This window comes from Stegodyphus dumicola, chromosome 8 (assembly GCF_044657685.1).
Source record: "Stegodyphus dumicola isolate Sdum_Otavi_A_Nest chromosome 8, ASM4465768v1".
Lineage (NCBI taxonomy): Eukaryota > Metazoa > Arthropoda > Arachnida > Araneae > Eresidae > Stegodyphus > Stegodyphus dumicola.
In genome coordinates, this window is record NC_140775.1 from 41627712 (window position 1) to 41648325 (window position 20614).

The 20614-nt window shown below is 30.6% G+C and overlaps 1 protein-coding gene across 7 annotated transcripts in view; it reads left to right on the forward strand.

Annotated features, from left to right (window-relative positions):
• LOC118183101 (uncharacterized) overlaps positions 1–20614 on the forward strand; it is a 94285-nt gene that overhangs the window by 9566 nt on the left and 64105 nt on the right. For 4 of the 7 annotated variants that reach the window (XM_085821761.1, XM_085821762.1, XM_085821767.1 and 1 more), the window contains exons 2-3: positions 11491–11543; positions 14707–14878. In XM_085821761.1, the coding sequence (XP_085677887.1) occupies positions 11491–11543; positions 14707–14878 (225 nt within the window). Of the gene's footprint in view, positions 1–8179; positions 8271–8693; positions 8791–11490; positions 11544–14706; positions 14879–20614 lie in introns of all 7 variants that reach the window. The other 3 variants (XM_085821764.1, XM_085821766.1, XM_085821765.1) reach the window with 2 other exon arrangements.

Genomic DNA, 20614 nt, shown 5'->3' on the forward strand with positions numbered 1-20614 from the left:
GGTTTGTTTGGGAAACATTTCGCAACCTTTAAAGGAAGCGGTATGATCCAGTCCGGAGTTAGCACATTTAGCTGGAGCATTCTTATCTTTTTGGGATGTTCTAGAATCGTGGTTATCTCCACATTTGACACATTTAAAATCATTATGACAGGCAGCTTGAGAATGATGAAAGCCTTGGCATCTAAAGCATTAGACTGGTCCAGAGCATCCTTTATATGGTTCGACTTTTTAGCATGCATTATTGGTTCGACATTTTTAGCATATCAGCATGCAAGAAGAGACTAGTCGTCAAGTCCAGGATATGTAATCCACAAATTTTGGTTTCTTTAGACTTTTCATTTTTCTGCAGAGTGATAAGAAAAAGTAGAAATTTTTTAACTTCTCCTTTAAATCTACAAGAGAGTTGATTGACACTTATAACTTGGTAATTTTTCCTTAAAAGTTCTTTCATTTCATCAGGATCTGTGTCCATCGTAAGATGATGGAAGACCACTTTGATTCTTCTCATCAGGCAAGGGAAAGAAGTGATATTTAATTTCCTTTTTGTTCAGAATACTTGTCATTTCTCTATGAATGTTGACATGAAAGTAATTTTAAAGCCTTCTTTTTGAATGTAACCTGTGTAATCAGATTTGTCTGATAATTTATGTTCTGCAAATAACGCTTTTAGTTGTTTCCAATTAAATTTTTTATCATTTATATATATAGCAGGTGGTGCTTTGCCTTTTCTGTTTCGATCGTTTTGGATTTCTTCATTTATCTGAGATTCATTTGGAACAAAAAACTAGTGCCATTGATTCTTGGCTATTAATGGAAGGAGTAACAACTGGTTTGTGCTGAGAAGGATTAATGACCCTTTTTCCTTTTACCCACAGTATGATCTCTTTTGGGTTTTTGTTCAGATTCATTACCTGAGCTATCCGTTTCTTGTTCTAAAGGAATTTCATTTGAATTGTCTTTATTTGGCTTACTAGGTGAGCCTTTCATATGTTTTCTTTTGACAATTTTCCATTCACTTTTAGTAGCTATAGAAGGAGTTTCTTCTGTTTTATGATGTTCTAATGACTCTTCAATTTCTTTGTGAGCAATAGTTAAGGCATCATACATTTTTTGAAGTATATCAAATTTTTGTCTACTTTGATAGAAAGATTTCCATTTTGTTTCTTAATTCTCAGTTTCTCAACGGTAGCCGCAAAAACTTTAAAAAGTTGTTCCATCCTCCATTGCAAATGGATGGAGTCCGGCACCCCAGAATCATACCCACACGAAGGTGTTCTGGATGAGCCGGTGGGACTTCACAAGGCCCTCGACATCAGCACTGACAGTCAAAGCTAGAGGGTAATAATCCAGACCAGTAAAATATCGAAATCCAACAAATCAGTGATGAGCGATCAATGGCACAAGATAAGCAACCACAGGGCGAAACCGCAGATGGTTTTCAACACCGAGGCGGGAAAACACATCCAAGTATGGGTAGAACATGTAGGTGTAACTTTTAGGTGGAAAAGAACGACGTCGACGGACAACCTACCCTTACCGCTGCTCCACTCTAAATTTTGGCATCATCTTTCGTTAAAAATAAAGGTGAGTTTTAATTTTGTACTGTCCGCTAAGTAGAAAAGCACTACAATCAGGTAAGATTTATTTGTGAACCATTTTTATTCCTTTCACATCAGTTGTTTGACTCTCAAAATTGCTTTAAAGTTTTCATTTTCATTTGCATTCTTTTGTGCTCAATTTAAGCCAAATTAACATACACTGTATCTTGTTACAATTAATCCATTATGGTGATTTTTTAGGGCCCAGTTCGCAACACTTTTTTCTAAAACAGGCCATTTTCTTACTCTTTTGTGCAAAATACATTTATTCTTTAGCATATTAATTGTTGTGATTTCATTTTTCTTTTACTCACATATGTCGCTTTCATCAACACCGAACTTCATTGCTGCAGCACGATTTCTATTTTCTTTCACAAATTGAATGACTTTGCATTTGAAACCAGCACTGTGTTTGTTTCATTTGGCAGAAGCCATATTCACTACTAAAAGGAACCCTAGATCATTCAATTAACCCCTTCGCGCCGACTGTCACGTATACGTGCCAGCAACGAACACATTTTTCTACCGGCCGACACGCAGGCGTGCCAGAGGATTGTTCCGTTCTCTACCGACTGTCACATGTTTGTGCCAGTACTTTGGAACGTTTTTCAAACTATAATTTCTGCCACAAGATGGCACTGTATGTCCATATGGTTTCAGATACATGTAAATTAGACCTTCTACTTGAAATGAGAGAAGCATGACTCACATACACATGTTTTTGGTTATATAAACAAATGGGGAAATAAATGCTTCCGAATGGCGTGATTTATGACGTCTTTTTAAATCACACTTTATTCACACATGGTAGTTGTTAACTGTAAGTAGAGAAGTTTTATTTGCTCTAAAGCATTGGGTATTTCGGTTTGCAGTTCAGTTTTTAGAAAATAATTAGATCTTGTTAGACGTGAATTCTTTGTTTTTACCGTTGCAATGTCGAAGCGTCGAAAATGTTTAACAGAGCATGAAATAGCAGAAATGATGCAAAATATTTCAGATATTGATTCTGAAATTCTGATATTCTGATATTGATTCTGAAAGATTAACTGAAAGACATTTTCCAAAACTTTGTTCAGAAGAGACTGATAAGAAAATGAGACGACGATACTTTGTTTGTTCACATTCCCGGAAAAATCCTCCAAAATGGCAAATGAGTTATTACGAGTGCAAGGAATGTAACGTAGGACTGTGTGTAGATCCCTGTTTTCAAATTTTTCATAGGAAAAGAGAATTTTAAGTAATATATTTAGTTTTCAGATGTTTAATGTTAAAATTCATAAAATGGTGAGTAATTAAAATAAAATGTGTAAAATATGCATTTAAACAAGAAATAAGGTAATTAAAGTATATATATAAAAATATCTATAAAGCATAAGCCATTTAAATACTCTATAGAGCATTATTAAACAATGCGTTGATACTTCGGAAATTTCATGGATTTAGGCTTAGTAGCAAAAAAGCCCCTGGCCCTGGAGAGACGCTCGCGTAAGACATTGCCGGCCTCAGCGATAAGCGCGTGTTTTCGCTACCCGGCTCGAAGGGGTTAAAGCAAATGCAATTTACTAAAACCAATGTTCATTTCAATATTATGGCTTCAAATGACAACAGAAAAAGATATCTGACCCCTAATTCTGTGAATTTATTTAGGTCAAAAGTGCATTCTTATCCCAAAATTTTCAAAACCCTAAAATAACATTCTTGTGTACAGCTGCATTAAATACAACTCGCTCTTTTTCCAGAATTATTTATTCCTCCAAGCCAGTTGCCCCACACACATGTTGTTCTCCCTATAGCTTATTAATTAGGTCAAATGAATTCAGTATACCATTGTTCGAAAGCCTGGTAAAAATCTTCAAATGAATGACTTCAAAAGGTAAGAGCATCTTATATCTATCTTTCAGGTTTCTTTGTAAAGAAAAAGGTGTACATTATATGGCAAATATACCTAAAAGTTAAAAATGTAGTTAGAAATTATAAGTGCGTGTGATACGCCATAATAAACAGTAACTTAAATATTGTATTTGATTGTACATTTTATTATGTGTATGTGAATTAAATTAAATACATTAATAAATCGAAATAAATTTCCTAATACTTGCACAACAGCTGCCAAGTAATAATATAATTGTTTACTAAATGGATTACCATCCTACTAACTCTATTTAAGGAGATAATACACTTGATAATCCTTTAGTATATATACATACTTTGTCAGAAATGTTCCAGGATATTTTTTTATTATTATTTCTGAGTTTGCAGTGCTAAAAAGGAACATATGTTGTTTTTATATTACCTGGTATGTATTCGTACTTGACATGACTTTGGCCATGTGTTCACACCACACTGTTTGGATTGTTGTTGCATTCATTAAGGTGACACGGTGGATTCTGATTGTGACCATTGAATTCTGGGTAAAGCTCGGGAATATATTAAGCAAGCATATGCAGGAGAGCCACTTTCAAGAAGTTGTGTTTTCGAGTGACATAAAAGGTTTCGTGCAAGATGATCCCAGAGCTAGTCACCCATCTATAGCACATATTGATGCAAACATGAAGTATGTAGGGTAGTTATTGCAAGAAGACCTTTTGTAACTGTGTATATGATATCAGAAGAACTGAATTTGAAACGTGATGTGTGTCATAAGCTTCTATGCAAAGATTTAGGGAAACGGAAACTTAATAAGAATCATCCCTCACTCACTAACAGATGAACAGAAAGAGGAAAGACAAAGAATTTCTGCTAAACTATTGGATAGAGCCAGATGGGATCCTACATTTGTGTCAAGGATTATTGTGATTTCGTTCTTGTTTCCCTAAGTGAAAAGGGAATTGAAAGGAAAGCTTCATCAAGATTATTGCAGACATCCAAGAGGCTGTAACAAATGAGCTTGAAAGCATCGCAGTTGAAGATTTTTCTTCCTTGCTTCCAAGACCTGCAGAAATGTTGCCAGTTGTGCTATGAAAGTAAGCAGCTAGGATCATTATTTAGTAAATGCAATTTTCTATATTTCACGACCTTTGCCCTGGAACTTTTTTGACAAAGGATATATATATATAGTATTATATTATAAATTCAAAATAAAGTAATTAAAAGTAAATTAAAAAGCCTATGACTTGTGCTAAAGCTGCAAAGTAATAAACTAATAATTCATAATAATTTATAATAAGAAAACTTTCCATATACCATCTCCAAGGAACACTAATTCAATTTAAAACCATGAATGAAAACAATTTTAGTCAGAATTTCAAATAGTATTTTAAATAGTAATTTAAATTAGTATTTTAAATAGTAATTCAAAGTAATAGAAGTTGAAATTACTATTTAAAATAGTATTTTAAATAGTAATTTAAATTAGTATTTTAAATAGTAATTTGAAGTAATAGAAGTTGAAATTACTATTTAAAATACTAATTTAAATTCTGACTTAAAAATTTGTTTTCATTCATGGTTTTAATTGAATTTGTGTTCCTTGGAGATGGTATCTGGAAAAGTTTTCTTATTATAAATTATTATGAATATATATTATAGTATATGTGAGAAAGATAAAAAATATGTAAATATGAATTATAATTTAAATTAGCAGTGGCCTCTTGATGTTTATTTTTTAATTTCATTATTTCCTCTAACTGATCTAAAATCAGTACTAATACCTTTTTCTGCACTTTATCATTTCGAGACTAATCCATGTCATGTGTACATAATGCTGGTGACGTAAAGAGAATTAAAACAGCCACACTATAATTATCCAATCAGATTTACACTGTTATTAATACTATTATTAACTTTTACACAAACACTATTATTAATTATCCAACCACTGTTATTAATTATACACTAACACTATTATTAATTATCCAACCACTGTTATTAATTATACACTAACACTATTATTAATTATCCAACCACTGTTATTAATTATACACTAACACTATTATTAATTATCCAATCAAATGTATTGAAACTGAAACTAACTCATTCTGAATTAAATGCCATCCTGAACACTAGGCACTTTTTTTGCTTTTGCTTTTTTTGCCATTAACACACTGCCATACTGTATTCTTCCTATTGCAGAACAATATAAAATATGTAACTGCTGGAACAGGCACAACTGATGTGCCAAATATTTGTGGCTACAAAATGTCAGTTAAAATAAAAAGGAATATTTAATCTGCCTCGGTTGTCAACATTGCTCTTCATTTTGGATCAACACCTCAACATATATTATTACATATACTATTATTACATATACGTGTTTGTGTGTGTGTGCATGCATGTGCGAGTGTGAAATAATTTGGTGGTACGATTAGAGAACACACCAGTTAGATGGAAGTTAGTTTATTAGCTGACTAGGAAATAGCTGATTCCAGTTATTAATATTAACCCGGCAGAAGTCGCACCAAGAAAAGTTACTAGAGTGGGATATCACATATCCCAATATTTAAAATACGATAAAAATAATTTTATTTAGTTTTGAAGCTGTTTTTCTTCTTCTCGTGTATTATAAATGCGTGAATAATAATTGGGTTTCAAAAAATTAATTTTCAAAATAATTTTAGAGTTAAAATTAAGATAAATGAAAATGATAAAAAATAAACGTCATGCCTCTACGTTTCATTGCATCTTTAATACACAATGCTTATTTTATTTCTTTACACTTTAAACGAAATACATTCATGTGTTCTTGGCACAGAATGTTTTCACATTTTAAACATTGCATTCACGTTCTACTGTCCTTGGCATGATTACAAAGTGAATGCCTTGCAAATTTATCACATCTTTCATACTTAGTTGTTTTGAATTTCATGTATTCGTTTTAATTCTTCGTCAAAACTTCTGCTTTTGTTTTTCATGTAGTACATCAGTTTCTTGGTAAAGTATTAATCTTTGATCTTTGTTCAATACTTTTTTCATTAACTGTATTGCTAAGTCCTTCAAAAACAGAGTTCTGATTCTGGCTGGTGGATTAGCAGTTGAATGTAATATAATTCAAGCATTCATTACAGCAACATTCAGTGCAGGAAAGAAAATTAGCATTGGCAACCTCCTTGTTATTCCGGAAATTGAATAATTGGCTGACATTTCATCCCACATATCCACTGCTCCTTTAGTCATGTTATAAAAACATATAATACCTGACGTTGTATTTTCTCCAATAGTATCATCTATAGTATGATCGTTATATAATGTTGAAAGCATAAGAACAGTTTTTCCTTTTTTAGGAACATTAGGAATTAATGTTTTATCTTTTTCGAAACCAAAACAGTGTATAATTATATAATTTAATGTCAAGTACTTTAAAATCACTTGCGAGTAGAAATATTTACTGTTACACTCTAGAAATAAATTTCTGAACTAAATATTCAGTCAGAAAAACACTTACGTGGACAGGCGCGGGGTGTGTGTCATACCGCAGTTCGAACAAAATACCAATAAATAATTTTCTGAAACACACAGGCAAAGAAAAAGCGGTTCTGAAAGTCAATCACAAGTAGAAACTCAGCTACTGAAGGCAGCACAGAATATCAGTTTCACAAGTTAGGAATATTCCACTTTTATGTAGGGGTATGGTATGATACACCCCACGCGCTTTCCCGCGAGTTAATATACCTAAAAATACCTTGATTTTTCCCATATTTACATTGCATATTTTTTAATATATTGTATTCTAAAATCAACGCCAAACACAACAGCCATGTTTTTGGTGTAGATTTTATTCAAGACTATCAATTCCGAGGGCAAACAAGTGCAAGTCCGTCTTCATCAGGAGCAAAGAAATCTGCAACAAGTGGAAAGCCACATTTATATTTATACCCAAAGCAAGTAAAGCAAATGAGAAGGTAGCACCATCTGCCAGCATAAATAATAAAATAAATTGAAAAATTAATTAAGTTAATAAATTTTTTAAAGGACTGGATTGGAATTAAAGTCATTAACTAAACAAGATAAATCTTTGCGAATGTGAAAAGCTTCAAGAAAATCTAGTTCACCAATGAAAGAAGCTTTTTGGATAATTTTTGCAGATTCTAAGTCCCCAGAGTTGTGATTAAATTTCCAACTACGATTAGCTATCGAAGACCTGTTGATTTCACCTTTTCGGACATAAGCTTCATGCTCCTTTATGCAAAGCTTTAATGTTTGTTTAGTTATCTCACCCGATATATCTCAAACCACACTGACAAGGTATGCTCTTTATTTTTGGCGAGAGAGAGATGTGAGGGTTTAGAAGTTGTTGATGAATGTTTATTAGCATTAATGTGATGAATAAAATTTATATTAATGAATGTATATACAAATGCTTCTCATCACGCATAATAATAGATTCATAAATTTCAAACTTTATGTAGCTTTTACAATAAAAGTATAGTTTCTAATGCATTTATAACCTAAATTCATTAATAACATAAAAACAATAGCATACAAATTTGCATTTTTTCACTTTGAGTGAAACTTTTTTATTTATTTATTTATAAGAAAAGATGGTACTTTGTGATTATCCACATTCCCACCAAAAAGTTGTAAACTCATTGATGACTTTTTAGATCATTTACAAATTTACATTTTACATTAATTTAATTTTTCAGGAAGTTAATGCTTCAAAAGTAACAGCCATTTTTAAAACAGTGGCATACTAAGAATTCTCTACAAGAGCAATCAGTCGGTGAAATTTAAAAAGTAAGAAGCACTGGTAATAATGCAGTTACCCTTATTTTCTATTTATTATTATTTTTTACCATTATTCTCTTCATATATACAACAATTTTATTTTTGCTTCAAAAAACATCAGATTTTGACAAACTCAGCACTGCACACTGGCCAATACAAACCTGTGCTGCATGCACAGCTGTGTTGCTACATAAATATTTTTTGGTAAAATTGTTTGTTATAACATAACTATTTTAAAGGCAAACTGCTTTTGCCTCATAAGTACTTTTTCTCAACTTTTCATATGGGTGCAGATAATCAGAAAGTACCAGAAAGGCTTTTGAATTATCTATTTCAGTTGCAAAAATATAATATTCTTTATAGCTGTTTTCTGATTTACTCACAATATAAGATTTTTCTCTCTGCTTACCCTGTGTTTTTTTGTGTAACCAGGAATCACATCTGGCTAGCAACCAGGTCTGGAGATGGAGTTCGACAAGAATTGCACATTTTTCACCTCTCTAAAATAAAATGCCTAATATTCTCTACAGTATGACCATTTATATAAAATTTTCATTATCTCTTTCAGATAAAAGTTTTATAATGTCATCTAGATGGCCAATAACATTATCAAATGTTAAGAGAATCATTAATATTTTTTCATACTTTCTGATTTTCTGCATTCCTTTTACTGCACACATTCAATAGAATTGCTGTGTTTTCAGTTATGTTCAAGCATATGCATGACAACATGTATATGAAGTACCATATGTGTGCTTGAATGTGTGTGTATTTGAATGCTTTGCATTTAATTTTGCTGATCAGCCCACCAGTGGCCGAGCGGTAAAGTTGCTGAACACTGGTAGTTTGGTCCGAAGTTCGAATCCCGCGAACGGGCTGGCTGCATGGGCGTTTTCGTGGTTTTCCCCATGTGTAACGTGTATATGAGCCAGTTTCCCTTAGAAAGTCTTCCACGAAGGCATCCCTCCTCTTAGGCAGATAGCCCTCGAGGCTTTGCCATAATCACACACACGCATTTTGCTGATCAATATCCACTGGCTATAAAAATAAATATTGACTGTAAGTTTTTTTTCTCTTAAAATTTTTAGTTTCTTATGCTTATATTTAAGCACTGAGGATAGCCAAATAATCATTTATATCAATTAACAAATTACCAATGGGTATCAACTCTTCATCGGAACAAGGATAATCAGAAAGTAACCATTTTGCCAGTATATAATAATATAATTCAGTAGCAGATTAGTTAATTTAATTAATAAAAAGCATAAAAAATTGTTGGTTATAATAAATTATAATGAAAGACTGGTACTTAGATTGTCAAATTATAATGAAAGACTGGTATCGGAATCAAATTCAGAAATAATGTATGCATATATGTGTATGTGTTTTTATATAGACACGTACATACATGTGTATATACATACGCGCATACATTTCTGAATCCTGTCCCGATAACAGAAAAGTACCAACTTATTGATTCAGTGCATAGTAATGCAATTAGCATGCTTACTAAACTTTTGACTCGGGGACAATCCATGGCAATTACCGTATTTGACGGCATATAAGACACACTGGCATATAAGATGCACCCTTATTTAGAAGGCCACACACATGTAGATGTATAAAAAGTTATGTGTGTCTAGATCTTTATCCGGGCCAAAAATAGCATTCAGTATTGAAAGTTAACCTGTGTTCTTCACGTATAAGACGCAGGTAACTTTGAGACCAAATTTAGGAAAAAAAGTGCGTCTTATATGCCGTCAAATATGGTAAATCCTTAATTTAATGTTAATTGTTCCCAATAAAAATAAATATGTAATAAATTCAAGGTTATGTGTAGCTACTGTCATGGATTAGTGTCATTTTTATCACTGGAGTGTGTGTATGTGAGGTGGGGGGGTAAAACATGCTATTTCATAGCATGGGAGTTTGTGAGATGAATGGTTAGCAAGTTATTCTCTCATCTCTAATTGATTTGCAGACTGATTAAAAATACAGTCAACTTTTGAACTGGGTAGATTCAGCAAACCTTGTATAAAATCAAATGTTAAATTTGTCTATTGCAGAATGGTGAAAAATTTATTATAAACCTTTGGAATAAATTAAAATTTTCATAGAAAATGAAAAATATAAAAAAACATATGAGTTAATAGCAGTGAAAGCAGGTGGGGTCAGAGTATTCGGAAATTGTTTTTATCCATAATAGTATGTAATTTAGTTGACATAAATGAGAATATATAAGAATTTTTAAATTATTTGTTGAAAATAAAGCGCTAAATCATAAAAATAACTTGTATATACAGCCATTAATTTCTATTTCATATTGACTTCTACAGATATACAAGAGTAATATAAACAAAAATGTTATTTTTTCTTTTTTTAAGTCTGCACCCTTGTTTTGAATATTGATTTAATTTACATAACCAAATAGATCTATTTTCAAGCTTAAACTGCTAAAAATACAGGTAAATGGTTAATTATGATCATCTATGGTATTACCCTGATTAATTGGGAGTCTACTGAATATAAATAAAATAAAGAATCCAAAAAGAAATTAAACTTCCTTCCATGATTTTTTCCATCATGAAAGAGCACTTTGCCATCTGTGTTTCAGAAGGCCAGAGTAACTTAGCTGCATCACTTGCCAGTAAGGATTTGAGACAATAATCCTGAATATAGTTTTTGAAGGAAGAAATAAAAACACAAATTTTTGAAAATATATATAAAATTGTTCATCCTTTAAATATTATAGGAAGACCTGGAGGCCTAAGGTAATTTTGGAATCAAGTACCTTAATGTGGAAGGAATATATATTTTATTTTACTGCCTAACAGATTCTAAAGATGCATATTTCATTTTTTTTTAATGTTGCATTAAAAAGAAGTTATTTTTTAAAAACTAATAAATATGGAGCAGTACAATTCAGCAGAACATAATATGTAACTGGAGAAATAAGGATTATGCATAGTTACAGTAGTGGGGCAGAAAATTATTAACAAATTATTACCAATGTGCACATCGATTTCAATTAATACTTAAGCACCAAACATCATTAAAGCTGTATGAAATTGCTTTGGTGTTTAAGTTTTGCAAAGTTTGTGTAATTTTATTTTGTATATATATGTAAGGTAAAAGATAGGTTTATATTTCTGTTCATAAACATTTAATAAATCATTCATAAAAATGTGCAGGCAATCCAACTGGAGCTTAATGAATTATTTCATTTCAGGTAATGTTTTCTAACCAAGTGAATTCTCGAGATTTGTTCTATAGCAACCCAATGTAAGTATTGAGCTTAACTCAAGAATGTCACTTTTTACACTTCATTATATATTTTAACATAGTCAAATAATATGGTTTCATAAAAGAGATGATACAGCAAATTATATTAATAAAGTATATAAAAAAAGAAATAATCTATATAAAAATTATTGTGATATCTAAATGTTGGGGAACCTAAATGTATGTAAAAATTAAAATTATTCATTACAAGAAATATGAAATTATACTATGTAATTTTGTATTGAGAACCTCTTTTTTATAGAGAAACCTAATTAATATTGCAATTGAACCTGATAAAAAGTTGTGTCGTTAGCAGAATTATTTTAATGCATGAGCCTGCTTGGCATTTACTCAGGGGCTCACAAACATAGCTAATCTATCTATGTCATTTTTGTTAGTGGTTGAGTTAAGCACACTGGTTTTCTGGGAAGCACATAGTGTTAAGATGGCATTGACTGTTTTCATGTTCAAGGTATTTTCATAATTCACTAATGAAGTTTATTAATGAATATTAATAATTACTTGTTAAAGTGGCCATCGCTTAAACTTTGGGGACATTTTTAAAATTTGCATGTTACAAATTGGGCAATTATGTTCACTAATTATAGTGACTAAGCACAATGAGGGTTTTGAAAAGGAAGTAGCTTTTAATTTTATAGCATAAAAATATATTGTTTAATTTTTTTAAAGATATTGAAAATTAAATATAACAGCTTCAATTTATTTTCTGTTTTTATCGAAGAAATTGATAATAAAAGATGGTAATTTTTTAGTTATAATCATAGGCTAAATGTTGGTGCACTGTATAGTAATATTTATTGATAATTCCATTTGTGGCAGTAGTATTTAATCATTTTCAAAGTTACTAATGTTTATGCTTTGTAAAGTTTTAATTCATTCCAAATTTGTTTTCTGTTTTATATACTTAATTTTTCTCCTGTATTTTCTCAAATAATATCATATATATTTCTGTAGTAAAAATTCTCTGTTCTGTGTGTCTACATGTTAAGAGTGATACCATACATTATTGCAAAAAATTTATAGGTAATTGTCAATTATATTATAGAAAAGCATCTAAGTTTTATGCAGTTCTATTTACTTTATTTCTAAATTATTTGTTTGGGTCAAATCTTGGAATTAATTCAGACCCTTTATATCAAGCAGATTTTCTTGAAATTTTATGGACATATTTATTTATGATGAAACTAAAATATTTCATAGTGATTCAGCTTTAATCTGCTTGTTTTTTTTGGGGGGGTGCAAGCGTGCGTGTGGGGGGGTGTGTTAGGTACAAACAAATTAGGTACTTTATTATTCCCTCCCCTAGTTTTATGGCTGTGCTCAGATTATTGATAAATAACCAATGGAAGCCATCATCAAATATAGGGCAGTCTTAATCATGATTATCTACAATATGCTCAGAAGGAGAAGAGCTCCGAGTAAACTATGTTTTATCATATTTTCTCTTTTTTCATGCAAATGTTAACAATTTGTAATCACTCATTATTCTTTCATCATGCAAAGAGCTCTGGATATTCCACATATTAACATATATTTAAAAAAAATAAATAAATAAAATACTTAATTTACCAAGAAGTGAGAAAGATGCTATAGCTCTCTGAAAAGAAGCATTTTACTTCACATTAAAATATACAAAACTGGCCATTTTATAAAACTATATATCAATGACAGCGTTGGAGGTCTGATGTGAAAAATTGTGATTCAAGGAAAGGAAAAACATATGTTTTTGCAACAGTGGTTTCAGAATGCTATTTGTGGCATTGTAGTGATTTATTTACTGTTAGGCAGAGAAAATGACATTAATTAAGTGATGGGCAAAGGAACTTAGCCTTATAAAAATACAACTGTTAACTGGAACAGTTGTATGAGAGAAGTACATTCTTTGTAAATCTGATAACCAAGTAAGAAAATATGCAAAACTGAAAAAATTATAGACATAAGGAAGAGTATGTTCAGATAGGGAAAAAAGCCAGCAATATTCTTCCACGATACTGGATATTTGATGGATTATGCTGAGAAATTGATGAATTCTTTCCTACCCAGATTCTTAATAGAGAGGAAACTGCATTTAAGCCCAAAAATCATTGACACGTCCAAGATCTCCTTATACATAAAATGCCAAAAGATATTTGGTTACAAGATGCACTCCACTAAGTGGCAGAATAAAAGTGATGAGGCATAATTCACCGTCATCATGTGTCTCATCATGCAACTTCATATGTGAAGTCCTAGAAAGACAAGAAATATGTCTGATGCCATAGTAAAAGCAGTGGCAGAAATAAGTTTATATGAGAAGTAAATATGAACTTGGCAATAATCCTGGCATCAGCTTGCTGTTTGGAAAATGGGGCTGTAATAATGAGGAAATATAAAATATGTATAAAATTTTTTTCATTGTATGTTTTTGCTAAATTTACTAAAAGTAAAAAATAATATTTAGCTTTCTCAGTATTCATGGGTGTATGTAACATTATTGGATGTTAAGAGAATTTCAAGGAACGTTTGATTTGATAGTCTAGAAGTGAAATATATAAGAATAATTACTTTCAGCTCACTTAAAGTTATCTTTGACAATTTTGGCTTAAAATCTACCATTGTTAGTAGCCTTTCAATTTTATTTTTATTTATCTAGGACTAAAAATTAATCATATATAAAAGAACTATTTTTTTACTTTTTAGTGCCTTTAGCTAAAGCAGTGTAACTTGAAATGTTCTTTGTATGTACTTTAATATCAATATTTTTTTGTTACGGGATACCAGTTTTTAAATGTGTACAAGTTGTGGCAGCCCATTAATACTGCAGCATGAATAACTCTGTATTGAATAGCTGTGCAATATACATTGCTCAATTGTTCTTGATGCAATGTAAATATGGTACTACATTTGCATTTAGCCAGCAGGGGGAAAAAAATAGTTTTGATAGAAAAATTTGGACACAAAAATGCAGATTTCTTAAGTAAGTTCACTGAATAAACATGATCAGCTTAATATTATGTACTTCTGTCAATTTTTTTATAATGGAAAAAATGCTGCTTATAGTATTTTGGAAACATAAAAAAATTCTTTATGTTGTGTTCGTTGTAAAAATTTTGGTATTTTTATGAATTTTCCTGAAATATAAATTGCTTTATTTATTAAATAGCGATCATTTCCTAGTACAAGATGCAACGCAGAAAATAAGTAGGGAGTCTGGCTTCAGCTCCAGTTTTAGTCGCAATCAGAGTGGAAACTCAAAAGATCTTTATCAATATTCAGGCTCTGAAGATCTGTTTAGTCACACAGAGAACAGCAATATGTATGATTCTCAGCCTGCAGTTAGTATATATCACTTTTTAGCTTTTTGTTATTGTATTTTTAAATTTTAATCACCATAGTAATGAGGCTAAGAAAATTGCTTTAATGGTATATGCTAGTATTATATATAATATATATATAATATATATATAATTGTTTCATAAGATAAAATTGAATTTAAATACAAATTTAATTAATTCTTTGCATTAGCAACATTCTTTTATCCAGTTAAAAAGGAGAGAGAAAGTAAATTGCATATTAATATAATCAAAAGATGCCAGATTAAAATTTTCATTAAAAACCCAAACAGATTTTAATACACTTTTTTATTTTTTAATCAGGTTAAAAGCTCCAGGTCAGAGTAATCACCATGATATCTACTGAAACAAATGTAATTTGAATCGTACCTATTGAAAGATAGTGAAGTTTTCATAGCATATGTACAAGAACAGTAGTTTTATCTTTTTTTTTTTTTTTTTTTTTTTTTTTTCAAAAACCATGAAGAAAATTCAGGAGATTTTTATTTCTAGTTCTTTGTTTTAATGATGTCTAGAGGAGAGAATAATTCTCTTGACAAGGTATTATTAATAGAAGTTATTTAAAAGTTCTCTGAAAGTATATTTTGGGGTCTGTTCTTATCATTATGAGTTGCTTTCAACTTTAAAGCATAAACCTTTATTTTTATTAGTATTAGTTATACAAATACAGATTTTCGGTGATTGATGAATTTCTTACTTGCAGGAGGCATAGGGTATAACTTGAAAAAAAGTTTTTAAAAATTGCATATGGTTTAAATATAAATAACTGTAGTCTGTAAAAAATTCAGAAAAGAACCAAATGTATTTTTTATGCCAGAAAAACTTTTAAAATATCAGATTTTTGGAATAGAGTTAAAATAAAAGTCCATCTTGGAACCTTGGTGTCATGTCATAGATGACAAACTTTGCAGATATTGATATTTGGTAGTTTTGCTGGATCATTAAACATAAATCTTTCAGTTTATATTTTATTAACACACAGATACAGGTTTAAAAAAAAAAAAAGACTTTTCTCAATATAAAAATCCTGTTATTTTATTGTACCCTAAACTTATACTTACTCAGAAGGACTGTAGGATAGCATGTCACATTCAAACATTTCGAAGTCTGAAGCTGCTCCACTATAATGAGTAGAAATTAATATAATAAACTTTTAGTTTTTGTAATCATTAACCAAATAAAATCGAATTACCCTAAAATTTCTTTCTAATGTAATTAATAAAAACTTGTGAAAACATTTCATTCAAATTAAAATTATTCTGAGCAAACTGCGCTGGGAAAAGTATAGCATTCAATTTCGTTCAGAAGGAAATGTTGTTTCAAAATGTATTCGTTCATAAACTTAGGACTCTGAAATATTCTAGAAAAAGAAAATATTATATACATGGATTGAAAATATATACATCTGATGTAATTACAAAATATTTATCTTCAATCACGTCAAAACTTCTTAATCTTAATGGCAGATCACTAATTGTTTTGGTCACTAACAGGGGTGCATTAAGGCAGTGTATGGAAAGAACCAATTTGGGCCTTCCCTCTGTTCCCTACTTCCATGTATAGACCCTTATAAGAAGGTTTTCTACTCAGTTACAACAATGTAATAGTTTTTATTTTGTGAGAAAATGCATTCATATGGATAATATTTCTGAGTTTTTGTGAATTTTAATTTTGGCCTTAAAATGAGTTTCTTTGCCTTTCATTATATTTTACTAATTTCATGATAAATATTTTAATAAATAATTCTATAAATTTACCAATTCATACATTGCTGAAAAATCTTAATTGATATTTAAGGTTCGGTTATTCAAGGGGCAAGACCTGCAAAGAAAAATAAACTTTTCCAAACTTTTTTTTAATATGATAAAAGAGAGAACTAGTATTGGATGATTAAGACCCAATAACATGCCAAACAAATGCTAATTCAGAAGTCAAACAACAAAAATCAGCGTTATATTTTCAAATTTTCACAGGACTAGTTTCAATGGTTTTACTGAACCACCATATTCAGCTGCAAAAGCGCAAATTAACAAGGTGGGATATAATGATCAGATAAGATAAGAAAGCCTGGACAGAAAATAAGCTAGTGGTGCCATCGTTGGTGAAACCAGAACTAAAGCATAATTTTGAAGGCAAAGATGGATTGGAATTAGGATCGTTCACTAGAACAGAAAGATTTTTTTGAATGTGAAATGCCTCTAGAAAATACAGTTCTCCAATGGAAGATGTTTTTTGAATAATTTTGGCAGCAGAAAAATTGAAAGTGTGATTTTCGGACCTACAAATGTTGGCCAACAGAAAACTTCTGTGTTTCCTTTTTTCTAACATATGCCTCATGTTCCTTGACGTGAAATTTTAAGGCTCTCTTAGTTTGACCAATGTAAATTAAACCACACTGGCAAGGAATCGTATAAATACCCCAGGAATTCATATCTGGAATGGGGTCCTTCAGTATGGAACTCGGAATTTTATTGATGGGAGAATAAACAACCCGAAAGTTAAATTTCTGCAAAATATTTGCAATTTTAGTAGCACATATTTGGACCTCATTCCGGATATGAATTTCTGGGGTATTTATAGGATTCCTTGCCAGTGTGGTTTAATTTACATTGGCCAAACTAAGAGAGCCTTAAAATTTTGCATCAAGGAACATGAGGCATATGTTAGAAAAAAGGAAACGCAGAAGTCTGTTGCCAAACATTGTTGGTCCGAAAATCACACTTTCAATTTTCGGCCTTTAAAGAAATTATGCTTTAGTTCTGGTTTCGCCAACAGATGGTGCCACTAGCTTATTTTCTATCCAGGCTTTCTTATCTTATCTGATCATTATATCCCATCTCGTTCATTTGCACTTTTGCAGCTCATATTGCTCAGGCAACCTGGAATTAAAAAATATTAAAATTTCTAATTATGAAATGATCGCTGTTTTGTTTATATAATTACTTAGTCACTTCATGTTATTTATTGTTTGTAGTTTATCTGTATATATATTTATTTTATAAAATTATTTTTTATGATGACTTATATGTATAATGACATTAGGGCCTTAGGGCCAACATATTTTTTCTTGCCAGGGCCGATTTCTTTGGCCAATCCACCATTGAGTAGGTACACTGTGCCAAAAAAAAGGGGGGGCCAGTTCTATATCTCCCATTCTACTGGGCCGATTGACAAAATTCAAAATGTGTTTTTCATGTCTCAAAAGCACGATTTAGGATATATATTTGTATTGTTCTAACATAGGTATTTTGACACAAAATCAGACCTTTTTTGAAATAACATACCAATTGTTTCCCATATTTCGATTCTACAAATCAAATTATGCCTAGATATTAAATTTTGTAAAACTTGGTGCAAAATTTATGGAGAAATTCAAAAATTTATCGTGGCACAATTTTTTTCAGTTTGCACCGAGAATAATTCACTTGGCGAACTTCTTAATATATATCAACCAATTTTCCTTTCCCTTCCATTATGCAGGAGTGAAAAAAAAAGGCACCTCATTCCTACCTTTTTACATTGTATGCATGAACGGAAGAAAAGTCACTTTGTTCTAATTTTCAAATAATTTTAGCAAAGTGTCTGAACCACGTTTAATGTTTTATCGCTTTCAACAAATATGCCAAATTTCAAAATGTGTCAATATATAAATTTATGTATATCTTTGAGAAATTTTAAATTAAAAAAACTGTAATTTTTTGCTGGTATGTTTAGAAATATGTCTACTTTAAGATGATGGTAAAATTTTTATAGATTATAATTCAAAATGTTTTTGAAAAATTTTTAAAAATTATTTAAAAATAAATCATAAAAAAATGGGTGAATTTTAGTTGGAATGAACCTGAATTTCGAAATGTGAAAGGAAGAATCAAATAAGTTTAATAAAAAAAAGAGAGATTAATAAATATATACCAAACTCAAATAACATTGAGGAGCTAAAATTTTGAGAGCTAATTGTTTAAAAGCTACTTGTGCGATTTTTACAAAACTTGGTAGTTTGGCGCAATTTGAGTTGTAGAATCGAAATATGTAAAAAAAAAAAAAAAAAAATTGGTATAGTATTTCGGAAAAAGTCTGATTTTGTGTCAAAATATCTATATTAGAACAATGCTATATATAAATCTAATACATAAATACATATCCTAGGTAGCCCTTTCGAGACATGAAAAACGCAAATTAAATTTCTTCAATCGGCCCAGTAGAACGGGAAATATAGAACTGCCCCCCCTTTTTTTCCCACAGTGTACATAATACAATTATTCTTTTTAAATAATTGTTGATTTTTGCTTGACAGTTTTGATGCAACTCAAACATTTCATGGTAAAGAGTTTAAAGTTTTTCAATACCCCTCATAAAGCATCCACTTCTTTCTTTATTTGGGTTAATTTTCATTACAAATTCAGATAGTTGCAGTGTTTTAGCAGTTTGTTTAACTTCTTGTATGTTAAAGGCTTTGTCATCACCTTTTGCTTTTACAATCTGTATGATTTCCTTACCTTCAATCAATGGAAATCTTTTAAAATTGGTGTCAAAATTTGGCCAGTGCTGATGCCAGCAAACATTCATTGTTGATGAATTCACTTGTTTCCATGGAAGTTTGATCATTTCTGTGTGGTGTCTTACATTGAAATGCTTCCAAAATGTTGTTAATGTGCCATTCCTTCCTACATCTAGTGCTTTATTTGAAGAGATGTAAACATGCCTGAGAAAATAGTTTTTGAATGTTTTTTTATGATTCTTTGATTTAGTACACTAAGTGAATTAATATAGTACAGTGCTAAATAGACAAAGTAGTTGTTTGATTATATATTGCTACAGTAGAAATATTAATTTGAAAATCATACAGTAAAGCATGAAGCTAAAATCATATAATATTGACATGTGCTTAAAAACATAATTCGACATCTTTCAATGATAATGTGAGATACCTAGGTGATTATTTTTTTTTTTTAATTTTTAGTAATTAAACATTGTGGTTAATGCATTCATTATATTAATGTAAATGCTTTAGTTGATTAGGTTATGACAAAGCTATCAGCCTAACAACATTAAAATTTATCAAGAATATGAATAGGTATTCTTTTAATACTGTTATTTTTTATGAATTTTAATATTTTGTCATTTTATGTAATTTTGGTTTTAAAAAATATGTTTTTTGTCTTTGTATTTCGTTCCTTGTATAAAGTGAGTGAAGAGCAACTGATTGATTTAAAAAGAAAAGGAAAAGAATGCCAATGAAAAGGAAAAATATGTAGTTGCTGCCATCATGTTTTGAATATCACACAAGTTGATTGCTGTTGAATACATTTCTGTGGTCAGTATGTCAAGAATGCTATTACTCATTGAAATATTGCCTGAGTAATTAACTGCATATACTCCCAAATTTGATTTTTTTAGCTCAGTAATGATAGAACATGTTTTGCACCTTTTATTCTTGGAGGGAAAACACCCACAAGAAATAGTAGGGTAAGTTAGGTGATCAGATTGGTATAATTCCAATAACATTATATCAGTAAAACAACAGCAAACAGCCTTTAAAAAAGTGGCCATGAAAATCTTAACTACAGTCAAAAGTCGTTAATCCGGACTCGTCGGGACTTTTTCCGGATTATAGATCATCAGTTTGAATCTCGTAAAATGGCATGCAGAAATTCTAAAATTAAAAATATGAAACCGTAATTTATGAAATAAAGAACAATTATGATCTAAAGGGTATCA